The following is a 16116-nucleotide window of genomic DNA, read 5'->3' as shown; positions in this document are numbered from 1 at the left end:
GCCCTCGAAAGTTTGCAAGATAACATTAGAGAATAAAACAAAAATAAATACCATTGAATATAGTCTCTTCCAGAAACTGATGTGCAGATATAAAATTCGTCGCTAAAATAACCTGTGAGGTGCTGCTGTGTTACAAATAATTGTTTAAACGACATTATGATGGTTTTTAACTAGTTTTAAATATAGTTTTATTTCACATTATTCTAAGCTATTTGAAAACTAGAATGTTTCTTGTTTTTAGAAGCCATTGATGTATTTATTCCCTATAGCTCTGGTGGTTAAATGCTTCTGTACTAAACTTTTTAAAGCTTAAGTAAATAAATCAGAACATAGCGGAGTTAATGGCTTTAGTCTATTTACCCAGGTCACTTAGCAACCTTTCAGATTTGCAGTTGGAAGTGGTTTGAGGAGGTCATTCTCAGATCTAAGTTCACAGGTATGAAAACATATATAAAGCAGATGTCAATTTATTTGATCAAAATCTGGTTCAGGGGTCAACCTTTACAAGCTAGAGAGGCATTTCTGCTTTCTGACTAAACTTATTTAGAGCTGCAACTGTCACATTACTTTAAAAAAAATAATAATAATAATAATAATAATAAATAATAATAATTTTATTTTTGTTTTTAGGATTTTAAAAAAGATAAAAACATTTTGCAAAAAGAGGCTTGATAAAAACAAATTCTGTATGATAGAAAATGGTGTTTAAAAAACATAGATTCCAACAAGAAAAACAGATATTACTTGTTCTATTCTTTGTAGAAATTAAATGCAAATATTGCAGGAAAAAACTGTGAAAACACGCAATTGTTGTTATATTTAAATAATAATAATAAAAAAAAACTTTAGTGGTTTCTTTATCATTTTAACTGTATAAAGAGCCAGCTCCAAAGAGCAGCTTGTGACACCGCAGCCGCAGCTGCAAATCCCTGTTCTAGTCCAATCAAGGTTATCAATGAACTTTTTTTTCTTCGTCTTTTTCTTTCAAATCCATTTGATGGCCCCGTTCATTCATATATTTATTTATCTCTTAATGCATGTATCTGTTTTTTGTTTTCAGTTTCTTTTTTCACGGCATGTCTAAGTACAACCCAAGCATATCAATAGCATAATAAACTTTCCGAATGTTGTTACGGCTTTCCGGAAATGTCAGTCAATACTTGGAGTTTCAAAATAAACTTGCATCAATTTGAATAGCAGGATGCGCCACTGAAACTTATATTTTGTCATTAAGAAAGCTTATGCCCTGCACGTTTATAGATCTATATATATAGGCGTGCATGAGCGAGTACGCGTGCTTTAGAATCCACAGAGTTTGTCATTTTACCTGAGTTTTATTTTCTACAACCACTTCTAACCGGAAGTCCACACTTCGGTTTCGGCTTACCTGGTTCGCTTCCTGTACCTTGACGCTCAGGTACTCGGATTTCCCCCAAACTTTCCTGAAACTTTCATTTTGGAGCGATTTGGATTCAATTCCTCGCCACAGATGGATTAAAACATACATGTTGGCTTGCAGGACACAGGGAAGGCCGTGATTTTGGGGGCAGTCGGCTTGTGGACGCAGCGTACTCTGGCTATAGGTGAGAAGTTTATAATGGAGGAAGAGACGCAATGACAGTCGCCATGAACGTGAAAACAATATTGATACACGCTCAAAAAAGTGACTGCGAGCGAATGGCTCCAGTATCTTAACCTAACCTAAGTAGCTAACTGAATTAGTAATTAGGCTACATATTCGTAAAACAGCGAAACGTTTTCGTTGAGTGGACAAGATTAAAGCGACGTTGCTCTGAGCGCTGTAAACAGTCGTCGTAGAGGACGTCAGCACTGAGAACAGTCTGCTCAACTCATGTGTTCTACTGGAGACCATATACAGGATAATTCAGCCAGAATCTTATAGTATTAATATTTTAATAACCTTATTTTTACCTTTAGAAATAATGAACATTATTACAAATTGAGATATCTAAGCTGATGCCAGTTTTACCACATAGCTTTATTATTCAATCTTATTAGCATAATTATTATACTAATTAATCTCACTGCAAAAAGTATCATAATAATAATTGTTATTATTATTATTGTTGTTGTTTTGGTTGTAGATGCCCAATTATTTATTTTACAATGATAACGATTAAGTTAAAATGCATTATTGTTACTTTATTATAATTTATTATGTTATTAATAATGACAGTGCTGTTGGTATCATTATTAATATTAATATTATTACAAATGTAGACTAACACCATCAATAACACATAACGTGTTCACTGTTATTATTGTCACCTTTTTTAAATGATAGCTATACTAATTATTCATATTACTGACAATAATTACTTTTACTCTATGATATTGTTCTTTTTTTTCGTTTAATATTATTAAAACAATTATTATACCAATTAACCACATTATAAAAATATTAATATCATTGTTGCTATTCCATATTACAAGCCTTATAGATGCTTATTGTTCTTTTTTTTACTAATATTATTAGTAGTAGTATTAGTAATATTACTAATGGTAGTACTGCAGTAGTAGTCCTAGTAGTATTAACATATAAAATATTCTTATTATCGACAGTAGCTAGTATGTTGGTATCTACTGCTATAATTTTTTAATATTACTACAATACCAAGACAAAATTGTAACCAAAATAAATAATTTTACTTTTATCACAAGTAGCCATTAATAAGCTTATGCATTGCAGTGAGACAATGATAATAATAACAATACAGTTAATAATAATAATACAAATTATGAATATCGTCAGAATTATTATTAATGCTATTATTATTATTATTATTATTATTAAAATTAATGCAACTCAGTTAATGTTTGTTTTTACTTTATTTGTGCCTTACTCAGCAGTCTTGACTATGCACTCCTCAGTTGTGACCAAACTGAGTGAGTTGTTTATCATTGTGGAATACTCCATGACATCACACAGATAGTCGGATGTATGAATGGGTGATTGTTGTCTCTCACCAGGTGCATCATTCATGAAACCTGTTTGGCGACATTACCTGCCTTCTTGTAATAGTGGATTCATTTTTTTTCCCAAAGATAGATGCTCTCATGTGGTTTAAAGTGATTTGATATTCTCTCTGACAGACGGATAATATTGTTTAACCATTTTTAGCGTAACCCCTCTGTTGTGCTTCTTTTCTCGTTGGATTCTTGCAGCTTGTTAGTCATGTCTGCTGGCACCAGTGACAGTCTGAGGCGCAGCGAGAGGCTGGGGAGCACCAGGCAAGTGTCTTTCACTGAGGAGCGGTGTGTGGACCCGGTGGAGGATAGACAACCAACCCCACAGCCAAAGCCCGTCCACAAAGGCCGCCTTAAAGATGCTAATGGGAACGAGTCTGAGACCATCGACTTCATTCCCGGTGTAGCCGAGCCTTCATCTGCAGCATCCAGCTGCAATCCCTGCTCTTCTCCAAAGAGCTGTAAAACTTTCGTGTGCACTGTAATCACCTTTGGATTGTATAAGGTGTGCCAGCGTTGCATCCACGCTCCGCGTTTGGCGCCGAATGAGAGCTCCCCAGATGAGCCAGAAAAGATCAGCCTCCGAGGCGTTAACCCGGACAACAGCAAAGAAGAGGCTGACACTGAATGGTCAGACTTTCGCATTAACGGAGTCAAAGTAGTCGGTCCGAAAGATGATTTAGATTACGACATCAAATATTCACCATATGCACCACTGCCTGCTCAAACCCCATCAGAGTTTGCCTCCCTGCATGATTCTGTGCCGTTTCATGACTGGGAGGACGGCGACGAGAACGTGGACTCCCTGATCACCAAGAAGCTACTGGAGCTGTACTCTGAGTATCAAATCGAAGAGCTGGCCAGGTGCACCTCAGACTCTGTGTTTCTGAGGAAGAGCAAAGCCATCAACCAACTCATCAACTCCCTGGCAGAGGAGCACAAAATGGACGAGCAGGAAGCCGAGTGCCGGTTAGTGCGGGGCATCATCCGCATCAGCACTCGGAAGAGCACGAAGAAGCGGCCGCCCATTCCCAGGATGGAGAGGACGATGTCGGACAGCGGGCACGAGACCATGATTGGGAGTGGCTCCTTTCCCTCAAGTAACAACAGTAAGTTGGGAAGTTTTCATTCCTTTATCATCGCCGATGTAATACCTACTGGTGTCAGAGAAAAGTGTTTGGTTGTTTTCTTTTCCTCAAGACGACTACAAGTCAAATCCCAACATCCAAATATCCGACTTGACTTCCACCGACAAGTTTGCCAGAAACATGTGGAGGAAAAATGGAGGTAAGAGTTATGTTTTATTCCTTTATAATACCTAAATATTTACAATATTTGCATTTATTAGAGTGAAAAAGAGAAAGGTGTGACTGTAATTTAATAATTCTCAGCATGGTGTGTAAGTAAGCACTTTACCAGACCCTGTTGACAAAACTCTTCAATAAGGAAGATGTTGCTTACAGAAAGCTTAAAGTTAGCAATTTAAGTATCATGAGATGCTACTTAAAACAAAAAGCTTTATGTATCAGGGGAGGTACGTAACACCCAAGAGCTGCAAAGGATAAGTGGACACAGCTCTGGATGGTCACAGCTGCCTCAGACAGGGTGAGACACAGGGCACCGAACCCCTGACTCAGCCACACTGAGTCAGGGGTTCCCGGTTCCAAGCCTGGAACCGGGTCCCTGTGGTGGCCCATTTCCTGCACAGACCCACCCACAGCCAGCCCACACAGCAGGTCTCAAGAGAGACTCACCTGTAGAGCCACCAACGTGGCAGACAGGCACCAGCCCCCTGCTGTTGGCCAAACTCAGAACAAACAAGTTAGTAAGAACACATTAACACCCTACCTGGTGAGCTAGCCCTGGGTGAGCTAGCCCTGGGGGGGCTAGCTCACCCAGGGCTAGCTCACCCATTTGACCCTAGGGGGCTCAAATGGCATCCCAGACATTGGGGGCCCAGCTTAGCCCCCACTGTCTGCGAGGTCCATCATTCCACACCCCAAGATGTGAGCAATATGTAGTGTTGTATGTGTTGTGGAGAAGGGGGTGGTTGTTAAGGCACTGATGCCTGATTCCCAACTGACTGTCCCACCTGGGCCCATATCACCACAGCAACTACTTTGACTAGGGACCCATTAAAGCAGGGGAGTCAAACTAATTTTCGTTTTGTACCTAATCAACATCATGAATGCTCTTAAAGGGCCAGTTGTGCCAGAATGTGTTCATAAAACCTGTTCGCAAACTGTTAAAATATCAGTGAATTATTAAAATTAAAAATATATATTATTGAACATCCTTTCAGTCCCTTCAGGATTTTGTGATACTTTTTGTGATTTCTTTTGGTAATAAAAATCAAACTATTTGTGGTACTAATTTGGAAATATTTGTGATATTTGCACTTTTTTCTGACGGTAAATGCGACCTTTTATATAAATCATCTGACATCAACTGAGGTTGATGCAGATGGTTAGTATAAGTTTTTGAGAAAAATCAGCAATAAACTCCCAATTATGTATTACCGCAACAAAGTGTGGGTTTTTGTTGATTTTGCGTGAATTTCCACAATAATTCTCAAGAAACTGGAGGGACTGATTGATATAATTTGGCAATAAACAGATAAAAACTGCATTGATTTGACAGATAACAAATAAATCGATAGCAAAGTAACCCAGGATCCAAAGAATTTTAACTTACGTCTGTTGTTTTTTTATCTAAAGTCTTGTCTTATGGATCATATGGATTTTAGTGAGCAATATTTTTCGATTTTTTTAACCTCTTTACATCATTGTGGTCCAACTAATATAATTTTAGATGTTCTTCAATGTGCATTGACTAAAACAGCATACCAAATATTTTGCACATTCAGAGTATTTTACACTCATAGGCATTTCACATAAATGTATAACTTATTGTCATACTTATGACTGATCATGAATCTATTTCGATTAAAACAATAAAAAGGGATTAACTTTCATGATCTTTTCTGTGTTAACTAAATGTAATGCAGCTGCATTAATATTAACACAACAACAAAACCAGCCTGAACAGTTTGCATTCACAGGCACACATAAGGAGCATTAAATGACTTTACAGACCGCTGCGTCAGTAGAAAATGTGTTAACCTTTAAAATTTTGCTGTGATAAAACACCTGAGTCATGCCTGGCAGGCTCCTGCTGTTTACTACACAGCCGCACTGTAAACATGCACTGTATAACAGAAAGTGAACAAAGGGCAAGCTGCAGGAGGGCTCGCCTTGGGTGCTGGTAATTCAGTGATCAGCATTATGTTAATAGAATAAGATCAAATATGTATTTTGTATTGCTCAGGAGTTCTATCAAAAACCTTATTAAAAATGTCAGTAGAAAGACAAATCTGCCCCAGTTTGCTGCGTTCTGAGAAAAAAAAACATGAAAATGTTTATGTGGAATGAGTCTGTGTAGGATATTCATCATGCATTCACAATGTAGCAACGTTTTTACGTTCGTAGGGGTTATCGGTCAGAGCTAAATGACCAAGAGAACCAAGCTAGCCATAAATTCTGGAAAAACATATATGCTGAAATATATATAATATTGAACAATACAAACTTTTACATAAGTAAAACCAATTTCCGTATTGTTTTTATAGCTGCCTCACAAGTAATGTTAAATCTCTTCCTGTTGATGGCTGCTGCCTCTGTTGGGGAAATATAACATATCAAACTTGTCCATTTCTTTACCGTTTGTCAACTGATGTTACTTTCAAGTAGTTAAAATAATATGGCATACTGAAATGCCTCTCTGCATTTCAAATTCCAAATAATTTCTTTTGTTTGTTACTCCTATAAAGTTAAAGTCAGTAGCCATAATAACACTGGTATGACATAAGCTAATTACAAATGATGCTTATGTCATTTGTATTATGTAACATATTGGTATGTTGCATGCTGTGTAACATACTGCGATATAGAGGGCTCCCCCCAAAAAAAAATCTGCTTTGGGTCTCAAAAAGTCTTGGGCCAGCCCTGGCTTAAACCTTAATTACAGGGTTAATGTTCTGAGGTATATATTAAGAACATCACAACTCTCCAGGAGAGTGGATCAATAATCAAATTCTAATTCTGTAGGTCAGAATGAAACAGATTGACATTCACTTAAGGCTGACTGCGTTTTTGTTTTTTTGGTTCTGGTCTAATAGGTCCCACTTCAAGTTCTCCATCAACCTACTCGCCCTCTCAGTCAGAGATGGAGTCTTCAGGTGTGCCACTGCTACACGCTTCGGCGAGGACATGAAGCGGCGGTACGGAACGACCCGGTTGCCTCCATCAGGTCACGCACTGGGTGTTGGAAGGACGACTTTACTTGCACCGGAGTGTCCGGCTGAGCCGAGCTCCTTTGACAGGAAGGAGAAAAATGTGAAGGGTGGAATTGTGTGAAGGCTACAGTGAACTCAGGGTTCTGCGTGCAGATATTTATGAATGTAAATATTGTATCTGCACATTTGAAGGATCACCTAATTGGGACTCCGTCTGTAAGACAGTTGTTAAATTTTTTATGACAATTAACCGTCCGCTTGTTTGAGAAGAGCTTGAGGCTCTACAGTTTGATTTTGTCCTTTACCATGCCTTTGTTAGGCAGAACACTGTTTTTTCTTTGCTTTTTGTTTGTTTTGTTAGTACACATTTCACCATGCCCTCGTCTTCATAGAGTTGATTTTAATTCATTTTAATTATTGCTTTTCTTTGTTTATGAATGACGTTATTAGTTTTCTTAACTTAATTTGTGTTAGAGGCATTTTAATGGTCAAAGTGTCTAAGACATAAAGAATTTGTTGAAGATCTTTTCAAATATTTAATTTGAATATTTAGTATAAGTAAGATTCAAAATAACATCACTGTAAAAATTTTATTGCTGGGACTTGACTAGATGAATTTCGGATTATTTAAACATTTTTAATCATGGCCAATCATTACTTTATTCTAATTTTTTATGGTATTCTGTACAAAGGTAAATCCTCTTTCTTGTCAGCTATTAACAATGAAATAGACATACTTTATTAGACACACATCTCTTTAGTGTGTTAATCACAAGTCAGCACCTCATTCTGTGGTTAAAGTTGTTTTCAACAGTTGACAGACCAATATCCTAACCTGTCTGCTGTTTTTCAGAGTTATATGCTAAGCTAAATAAGCTAACATGCTGGAACTCCATTTCTTTCTCTAGAAACTTGAATGCCTGTCTTTTGTAATATATTATGATTAAAAACCTTAAAAGATACAAAAAAGTATACTTAATGTTCAGAGAGATTGGAGTATGCAATATTTTATAATATGAAGCTCATATTTAACATGTAGCTCTTGCTTGTTAAGGGGAAACCTCAAATCTCTCAAATTCTCACTTTCTGCCTTTTGTAAAGCTTCTGTCCTTTAAACAGCAAATGTTTTCTGATGTTCCTCTGTTGACCAGGTGAATAATAAAAACATCAACCTTTTTGTTAATATTATCAATATTAAAAGTGTATAAGTGTAACAGCCCAGTCTATCTACTTAGGCTTTTTTTCAGTTCTGTGTGAAATCAATGGTTACTTATGGTATTCTTGTATTGCAAATGTTTGATGTTTTGCCTGCTTTAGTCGTGTTGTCAGGTCACTGGAGGTAAAAAGAAAAAAAAAAGAATATAAATAAAAAGATTGTCAAACTAAGTGTAAATTGAAGTCAGCATTCAATGTATTTAGTTGTCACTTAATATATGACTATTAAATATGTTAAATGACAAGAGGGACATATGCAACTAAAAGTTTCACAGAATAGCTTCTGATTGAATGAATGAAAGCTAAGAATGTTAGAAATCCAACACATATTTAAAAGTGTCTGTGACAAATCTTTTTTAATAAATCAAAATATATGGAAACAATAAAATATTTTAAGAAGTAAGTTCACGTCACTGAATTTAGTAGTTTTTGACATATTAGGTCATATAATTCTAATTGGGCGTATCAGGGCAAAGCTGTAAAGCTACCATGGAAACTGCAAACAAAACCTGTATCGGCTATTTTAAATGTTTGCTATTCAAATGACCTGCAATGTTAACCCTGTGAAATAAAATAAATTAAATAAATAATGTGAAGTTGAAAGAGTATTTTATACCTTAATTTTTTATTTGTTTTATTTTTTCTTGTTTTTGTTTTTTTTCTTCTAGAAAATTCTGTTTTACTAGGGTCCTTTTCCGCCCCGAATAAATACTCTCAATCAGTTGGTCGCTTGTCTTTGTCAATTAAAATACGCCCTTCTGATTGGTCAAACTAGCCTAGGCGGGGTTAGTTTCCAGGAAGTGAGTCGCGTGACAACAGGTTCAGGCAAGAGTACATCTTTAGGGTTATTCTAACTTTATTTGTTAATCGCGCACTTAACGATAAGCTAAGTGTTTCACCTCTAGCAACATGGGGGAAGAAGAAGAAAAGTATGACGGTATGTTGCTCGTTATGGCCCAGCAACACGAAGGAGGAGTGCAGGAGGTAAACCAGCGTGCTGCTAATATCCTGATGCTATGATGCTAATAGTTAGGCTAAGACACGTTTCGACCTGTACTGGCAGAAATACTGACGCATTTAAATTAATCGCCTGTGGTATTAATGTAAACATTAATACCACATTAATATTGGGACGCGTTAAGCAATAACCACCAGCTCGTTGTGGTAAATTCGGCGTACCAATGGCTACGAAATTAGATTAGCCCTTAAAAGCATTCAGATGGCAGCTTACAAGCTGTGAATAGAAGGTTGATAATAGTTGTGCATGTTGGTATAATGCCGCTGTTCTTTACTGTAAGTATTTGGAGACCGATATTTCTATAAGGGTCAGTTATTTTTATCAGGAAATTCCAGTGCCTTTCAAAAGTATTGATGCCATTTCAACTTTTTCACATTTAGTGACGACAACCAAACACTGTTAGTGAATTATGGATATTTTTCTTAAAATGATAATAATATGTTTTAGGTTTTTAGTAAATAAAAAAATAAATATATGGACTATATTAGTGTTCTATATATATATATATATATAGCATCAATTAAAGGAAAAAATTTTCTGGTTATGATGCTACCGGTGCTGAGGTTTTGACTGCAATTTTTAATTGAGTTCAAGACTTTAACTGGGCCATTTTGATATATAAACATGCTATAATCTTAACCATTCAATTTTAGCTCTCTGTCCTTACTTAGTAAACAACACTAAGTCAAAATGTTTCAAAACTATCTATAGTTTTCCTTTTACTGACTTTGTCATCCAGTAGAAAGACAGAAAACAGAAAATTAACCATGCAAATCAAAATGATTGAGTTTGTTTTAATTTATCATGCATTTATTGATTTATTGATTTATTGATTATTGCGATAGGCTTAGCTGTAATGTGTGGAAACGTTTCATGCGTTTGAATATTTTTACAAGGTGTGTAAAAGTAGGACACACATGTTCCTAATTTCCAATATGTCACACTGTGGCTATAACGACACTGCACTCTGACAGACTTAAAGCACCAAAGAACAACCTTTCATCCTATTTCTATGTATAAGAAAATTAATAATGCATTCATTCTACATTATGTCTCTCATTGGAATCTGTTTTTTGCCATCCAACAGCTAGTAAATACGTTTTTCAGTTTCCTCCGACGCAAGACGGATTTTTTCATAGGCGGAGATCAAGGAGCTGCAGAGAAGGTAAGAACAATGGGATGGAACTGTTCCTAAGAAGAGAAGTAAAATAAAGAATGAAAAAATAAAGTAATTATAAATGCATGTAAAATTTAGATGAGCACATGCATAAAAATAGTATTGGACCAATAGCAGTGAGGGGGTAATGTAGTTAGTCAGATAATAAACAAGAGGAATATCTAAATGTTTATTAGAAAACATTTGAACATTCTCTGATCTCAAAAGATTGTATAATTGCAAGAAAGAAATGATCATTTTCCTTGATTTAAGGCATACACTTGCAACATTAAAGCAAAAATATTCTGTAATATTGTAAAGTAAAAGTTGGCAAATAAAAAAAAAACCTTATTCAATTTTCTGATATTATAAAATCACATCCTACTTTAACTCCATTTTGTATCAGTTATGATGATGATAACTGTCTCTTTTTTTAGTTTTAATATCACTTGACTACATGTCTCATTCTGGAGAATTGATCTTTTGAACCTACATCTCAATTCTGCTGTTATACTTGAATCTCAAAAGTGTGGGTCAATGAAGGACATGTCTATTTCCTAACTGACATCTCTTATTAATGTATTGATTTTAAAATGTTTACCAAACCAAACTGTGGGTTTTGTAACTTGTCCCACCTCTACTCTCTAGTTTCTGTTACCATTTGGTCAGACTTAACCATTTGAATGTGTTCGCCTGTCAAATGTCGACTCCTGCGTCACTTCCAGCTGGTTAAAGACTCCTTCGACCACCACAGTAAGCTGGCGCTGAAGGCCCACAGAGAGAAACAAATGAAACAGGAGAAGGAGAAGAAGGAGAAAGCAGAAAGAAGTGCCAAGCTCGCCGAAGAGGAGGAGGAGGAGAAGAAGAAGAAGAAGGAGAACGGGGACGGTCCAAGAATTCAGGAGCTGACGGACGAGGAGGCCGAGAAGCTGCAGTCTGAGCTGGACAAGGTCTGGACAAAAAAAGTCTTCTTTTGCAACCAAACCACTGACAGAAATGACTGACTTGTTTGTTGTGGTTTTATATGCGATAGAAGAAGAAGGAGGAGGAGGAGGAGGAGAAGACAAAGAATGACACAGGAGGTGAAGAGAAGAGCTCTGACAAAGAGAAGGGGGTGAGTGAACTGGTTGGCACTTTGGAGCTCTAAACTGCTTCACGTAAAATCAATGAACATTGTAAACATGGGAAGAACAATAAGAAATGCATTTCAAACAACAATAAGGGTAATAAAACAGAAGTCTCAGAATCATGTCAAAGTCGAGGAATAAAAGTGTTGCAGAGTTTTAAAAGTGGACGTAAAGGAGCGTCTAATGTCAGAGTGTCCACTCATCCTTAAAAAGTGTTTTTTGAGGATTCATGGATCTAAAATTAAGGCATTTAAAAAAAAAAGTCAAGTTTGCCTTAAATAAATACATTAATCACAAATTTTGTCATGGCAGGACTATCTAATGTCATATTTTCTTTGTACTATAGTTTTTTGTTTGTTTCATTTTTTCTTGTGGAACTTTATCAAACGTTTGTCACCAGCAGACGTCTCTATTTCGTTTGAGGCTGCGGCTAATTAGCTGCTAACATACCCTGCCTAGCTTGATGGCTTTTGGACATCATTTGTCTTCACTATTCACTCACTTCTGTTACCAGCCCATACGACGCTACATGGATTCTGTGTAGAACAGCTCAGCATTGTGGGTATCAGTACTGGATCGGTGCCTTCAGATTCGCTCTTGAAATTCTATTTTATTTTCCTGTTCTAGTTTCTCAACTCTCTTTCAGATTTTTTATTTTTTTTTTTGTATTTTATTTAGAAAATAATTCACTACAATTTTTGTTTTTCTACTGTTTCTGTTTATCGTGTTAATATGTTATTATTAAGGTATATTGTAGACACCTATAAGCTGCGTCTAAAGTTTTGTAGGTTTTAACAAAATGAATTTAAAGGAAAACTGAAAAACACCTAGAGATCAGAAGTTTCATATATCACACTGGAATAAGTATTGATGATACTGGTTCTGTGTTTACTTGTTGTTGGACTGTTGCTGAAGTGTGTGATGCAGCATCACACACTTCTAAGAGCAGCATTAGTTGTGATACAAACTGAATTTGGAGGTTGAGTGAAGACTAAAAGCAGTAATTAGTCTCTTCAACTGAAGTAAGAATGTGACGAGAGTTATGTGATTTTTCTCGTGTACATTTTTGATGTGTTACAGTTTTTACATCTCATTCATCATAGTCTTAAGGTCTTAAAAAGTCTTAAATGTGAGTCGCTGAAATGTTCAGAAACCCTGAGTATGCAACAGGAGATGGTTCAATAATGTGGATCGGCACTAAAAGCTGTTTCTCCTCCATCCAGTCCGACTCGGACGCAGAGGAGGACGAGAAGGACAAAGACAAACTGAAGCCCAACTCAGGAAACGGAGGTGACCTTCCTAACTACAAATGGACACAAACGCTGTCAGAAATCGATGTAAGTGTATCATTTGTGCTTAACCTGTGTGTCACTCTTTCCTTTAGGGCAATCAAAGGAAGTAAGGAATGTGAAATGTTAAACTTTTAGTTTAGGAGTCCATTTAAAAAAAATGTGCTGTAAGTATACTTCGCTAGTTAGTGGATCTTTTTATGCCTTGTCGCAGATTGCTGTTCCTTTTGACGTGAAGTTCCGCATCAAGGGCCGAGACGTGGTGGTGGACATCCAGCGTCGCTCCATCAAGGTCGGCCTGAAAGGCCACCCTCCCGTTATGGAAGGTCAGCTCTTCAACGAGGTCAAGGTGGAGGAGAGTTCCTGGCTCATCGACGACGGCAAAGTGGTCACAGTCCACCTGGAGAAGATTAACAAAATGGAGTGGTGGAGCAGGATCGTTACCACGGATCCAGAGATCAACACCAAGAAAATCTGCCCCGAGAACTCAAAGGTAAAACAGCAGCGCACTGCGTTCTGTGCTGGGTTGTTTGTTGCTAAGCAATGGGGATCACAAACCGGTAACACTGGTCCTCTGCTGTTCTTCTGTTACCTGCTGAGCAGCTGTCGGACCTGGACGGAGAGACACGTGGGATGGTGGAGAAGATGATGTACGACCAGAGGCAGAAGTCTATGGGGCTGCCGACGTCCGAAGACCAGAAGAAACAAGACATTCTGAAGAAGTGAGTCCTCACCGGCTGCCTTTTGATCGCTAAATGCTGTCGATATTCCACCGAAGTTGAAAATGCACAATTTTGCCATTTCCGTTAAAAATGTGACGCGATTAAAATCACACACTAATAAGTTTGAACACGCAAGAAGTCATTAAAAAACATTCTGCGCTGTGATCCTCCTACCACTTCCTGTCATGTTCTTCATCTTTTCCACCAGTAGTAACGTCCGGTTGTTGATCATGTGTCTCGTGTGATGCAAAAAAAGCGTTTCCATAGCAGTTTTACGAAATATGCTAATTTCCATATGGTCAAAAAATCCACCTCATCCTAGCACCAAAACTTTCTATCAACAAATTGCCATGTTTCCATTCAGAAAATGTATTTTCAAATTGTGCAATTTTAAGGTCAGTGGAAACACAGCTACTGCTGGAGCACTTCCAGAGCGTAAAGTGTTTGCCTCTTTCCTGATTTCCTGTTTTTTAGCACGTTTCAGAATGTTTGATGGTTTGATGTTTCAGAACATCAAACCTGTCAAAATATTAGCCAAAGACAACAAAAGTAAATGCAAAATCCTTTTAAATGAAGGTGTTGATGAGGGAAAAAATCCAAACCTACATGGCCCTGTATTTTTACTAATACACTCTTTGGCCTGTCATAGTTCAGCTATGAAAACTTTTTTTAGTTTTCACAACCAAACAAACCTGCAATGATAAACTTGGAGTTTGATGGGAACAACACCAAACATGCCACAAAGTTGAATTTATATTTAACTGAACTTGGAGGTCAGCTTTGTGACATTTTCACTCTGGGTCTTGTTGAAGACGTTAATGTCTGAGAAATGAACTGTTTCTAAAAACGCTCGTCCTTTATGCTTCCTAAGGTGACTTTTCCTCTGTCTGCAGGTTCATGGCCCAGCACCCAGAGATGGATTTCTCTAAAGCCAAATTCAGCTGAGAGTTTCTGTTGAAGTCCACTTCCTGCTTCCTGTTGTAGCCTTTCGTCGAGCGCTGAAACATCATCTCTTTAATGGATGCGGTATATTTGACTTTCACGTCTTAAATGTTTAGGTTCATGTCTTTGTTTTGCTGGAGAGTGTGTTTGATAAATGTGAACACAGCGTTTCCTCTCTGCAACATGTCTGATATTTAAAGATATCTGCATTTTTTTTTAAATAAAGGAATTTAAACTCAATGAGCCTTTAAAGTCTGTACTTCCTGTGGCCTTTTGTAGTTTTAGCTATTGATAAATCTGAATACTCAACCAAGACAAATGGCAGTAAACTGTGTTTTATGTTTAAATTGTTTCCAAAAGCTAATTGGACATTTGTATGAAAGGAGATTTCACATGTAAGTAAGAGAGATAGAAGTTTCTTTTAATGGGGAAATAGAAATGATCTACAAGTGAGTGCAAAGAGAAAGAACATTCAAAGGACAGAAATGAACACTTTTGGCCACAAGAGGGCAGTATTTTCCTACATGTCTTAAATTGCGTGAGATGGAGTGGTTTGGGATCAATGAAGTATTTTTAATTGACTGAGTATTGGATTCAAATAGTCAAACAGCCATGGCTGTTGTCTAATTTCAACAGCCACAAGAAGGATTTGAAATTAGACGGAATGGTTTATGCAACATTTTAAATATATTATCTTCACAAATTGAATGTGGAAAAATGTAGTGTTTTATTATTTTAAAATGAAATGCTTTAGATCAAAGCCATCCAATCTTTTGGCCACATGATCTAAATTCATTAAGTCAAACTTGTGGGGCGCAGACATCTGATCTCCCTTTTCTATTTTTACTTTTACTAATTTTGTAAAATTACCTGCTCAACCTTAAACTATATCTTAAACATCAAATATGAACACTAAAGAACATGTCAACCAATCAGAGAAAAGGCTATTGAAAAGTAAGAAGATGGATACGGACGGGTGAAAGTAGTTTTAAATTCTTGGGGGTACTATGACAAAAAAAAGTGTGTATAAATATATATATATATATATATATATAATTTATATTGCTTCTTTGTGTGCTTTGGAGTTTCTGTGCTGATTAATATTTTTGCGAAGCGATAAAAGCTGGTAGCTCTTGAATTGCTACAAAATAAAGTTGTATTTCCTTCAGCCCACTGGCTGCAATGTTGACACCCCAAGATGAGACCTAAATCCTGAACATCATGGCATGGAGTGCATCCCAGTTTTCCATGTCTGGCATATAACCATTCATTTTAGCTTTTAAACTGGTTCTATTGATCCTGTGTCCAGACAGAGGGATAATCAGTAGCCCAGCATCACAACCTGTTTGTTCTGAAGATCCTGCA

At 36.9% G+C, this 16116-nt stretch overlaps 2 protein-coding genes across 4 annotated transcripts; both read left to right on the top strand.

Moving 5' to 3' along the window:
- Positions 1-703: 703 nt before the first annotated feature.
- On the top strand, positions 704-8628 carry kdf1b (keratinocyte differentiation factor 1b). The gene is made up of 5 exons (XM_007558385.2): positions 704-1417; positions 1520-1583; positions 3187-4097; positions 4189-4275; positions 7166-8628. The coding sequence occupies exons 3-5, from the start codon at positions 3197-3199 to the stop codon at positions 7258-7260; spliced, it is 1083 nt and encodes a 360-aa protein (XP_007558447.1). The 5' UTR covers positions 704-1417; positions 1520-1583; positions 3187-3196; the 3' UTR covers positions 7261-8628.
- Positions 8629-9261: 633 nt separating this feature from the next.
- Positions 9262-14991, top strand: nudc (nudC nuclear distribution protein). Of its 3 annotated transcripts, none has more exons than XM_016674454.1 (8): positions 9262-9481; positions 10603-10680; positions 11397-11621; positions 11711-11785; positions 13022-13135; positions 13302-13580; positions 13691-13809; positions 14703-14991. In XM_016674454.1, exons 1-8 carry the CDS (start codon positions 9407-9409, stop codon positions 14752-14754), a joined length of 1017 nt encoding a protein of 338 aa, XP_016529940.1. In that variant the 5' UTR covers positions 9262-9406; the 3' UTR covers positions 14755-14991. The 3 variants fall into 3 exon arrangements, with proteins under 3 accessions (XP_016529940.1, XP_007558446.1, XP_007558445.1); XM_007558384.2 differs by having other exon boundaries at positions 11708-11785; XM_007558383.2 differs by having other exon boundaries at positions 11705-11785.
- Positions 14992-16116: the final 1125 nt, after the last annotated feature.

This window comes from Poecilia formosa, unplaced genomic scaffold (genome assembly GCF_000485575.1).
Source record: "Poecilia formosa unplaced genomic scaffold, Poecilia_formosa-5.1.2 Scaffold96, whole genome shotgun sequence".
NCBI lineage: Eukaryota > Metazoa > Chordata > Actinopteri > Cyprinodontiformes > Poeciliidae > Poecilia > Poecilia formosa.
Note: the sequence above shows the minus strand (reverse complement) of the source record. Positions and strands in the feature narration are given on the sequence as shown.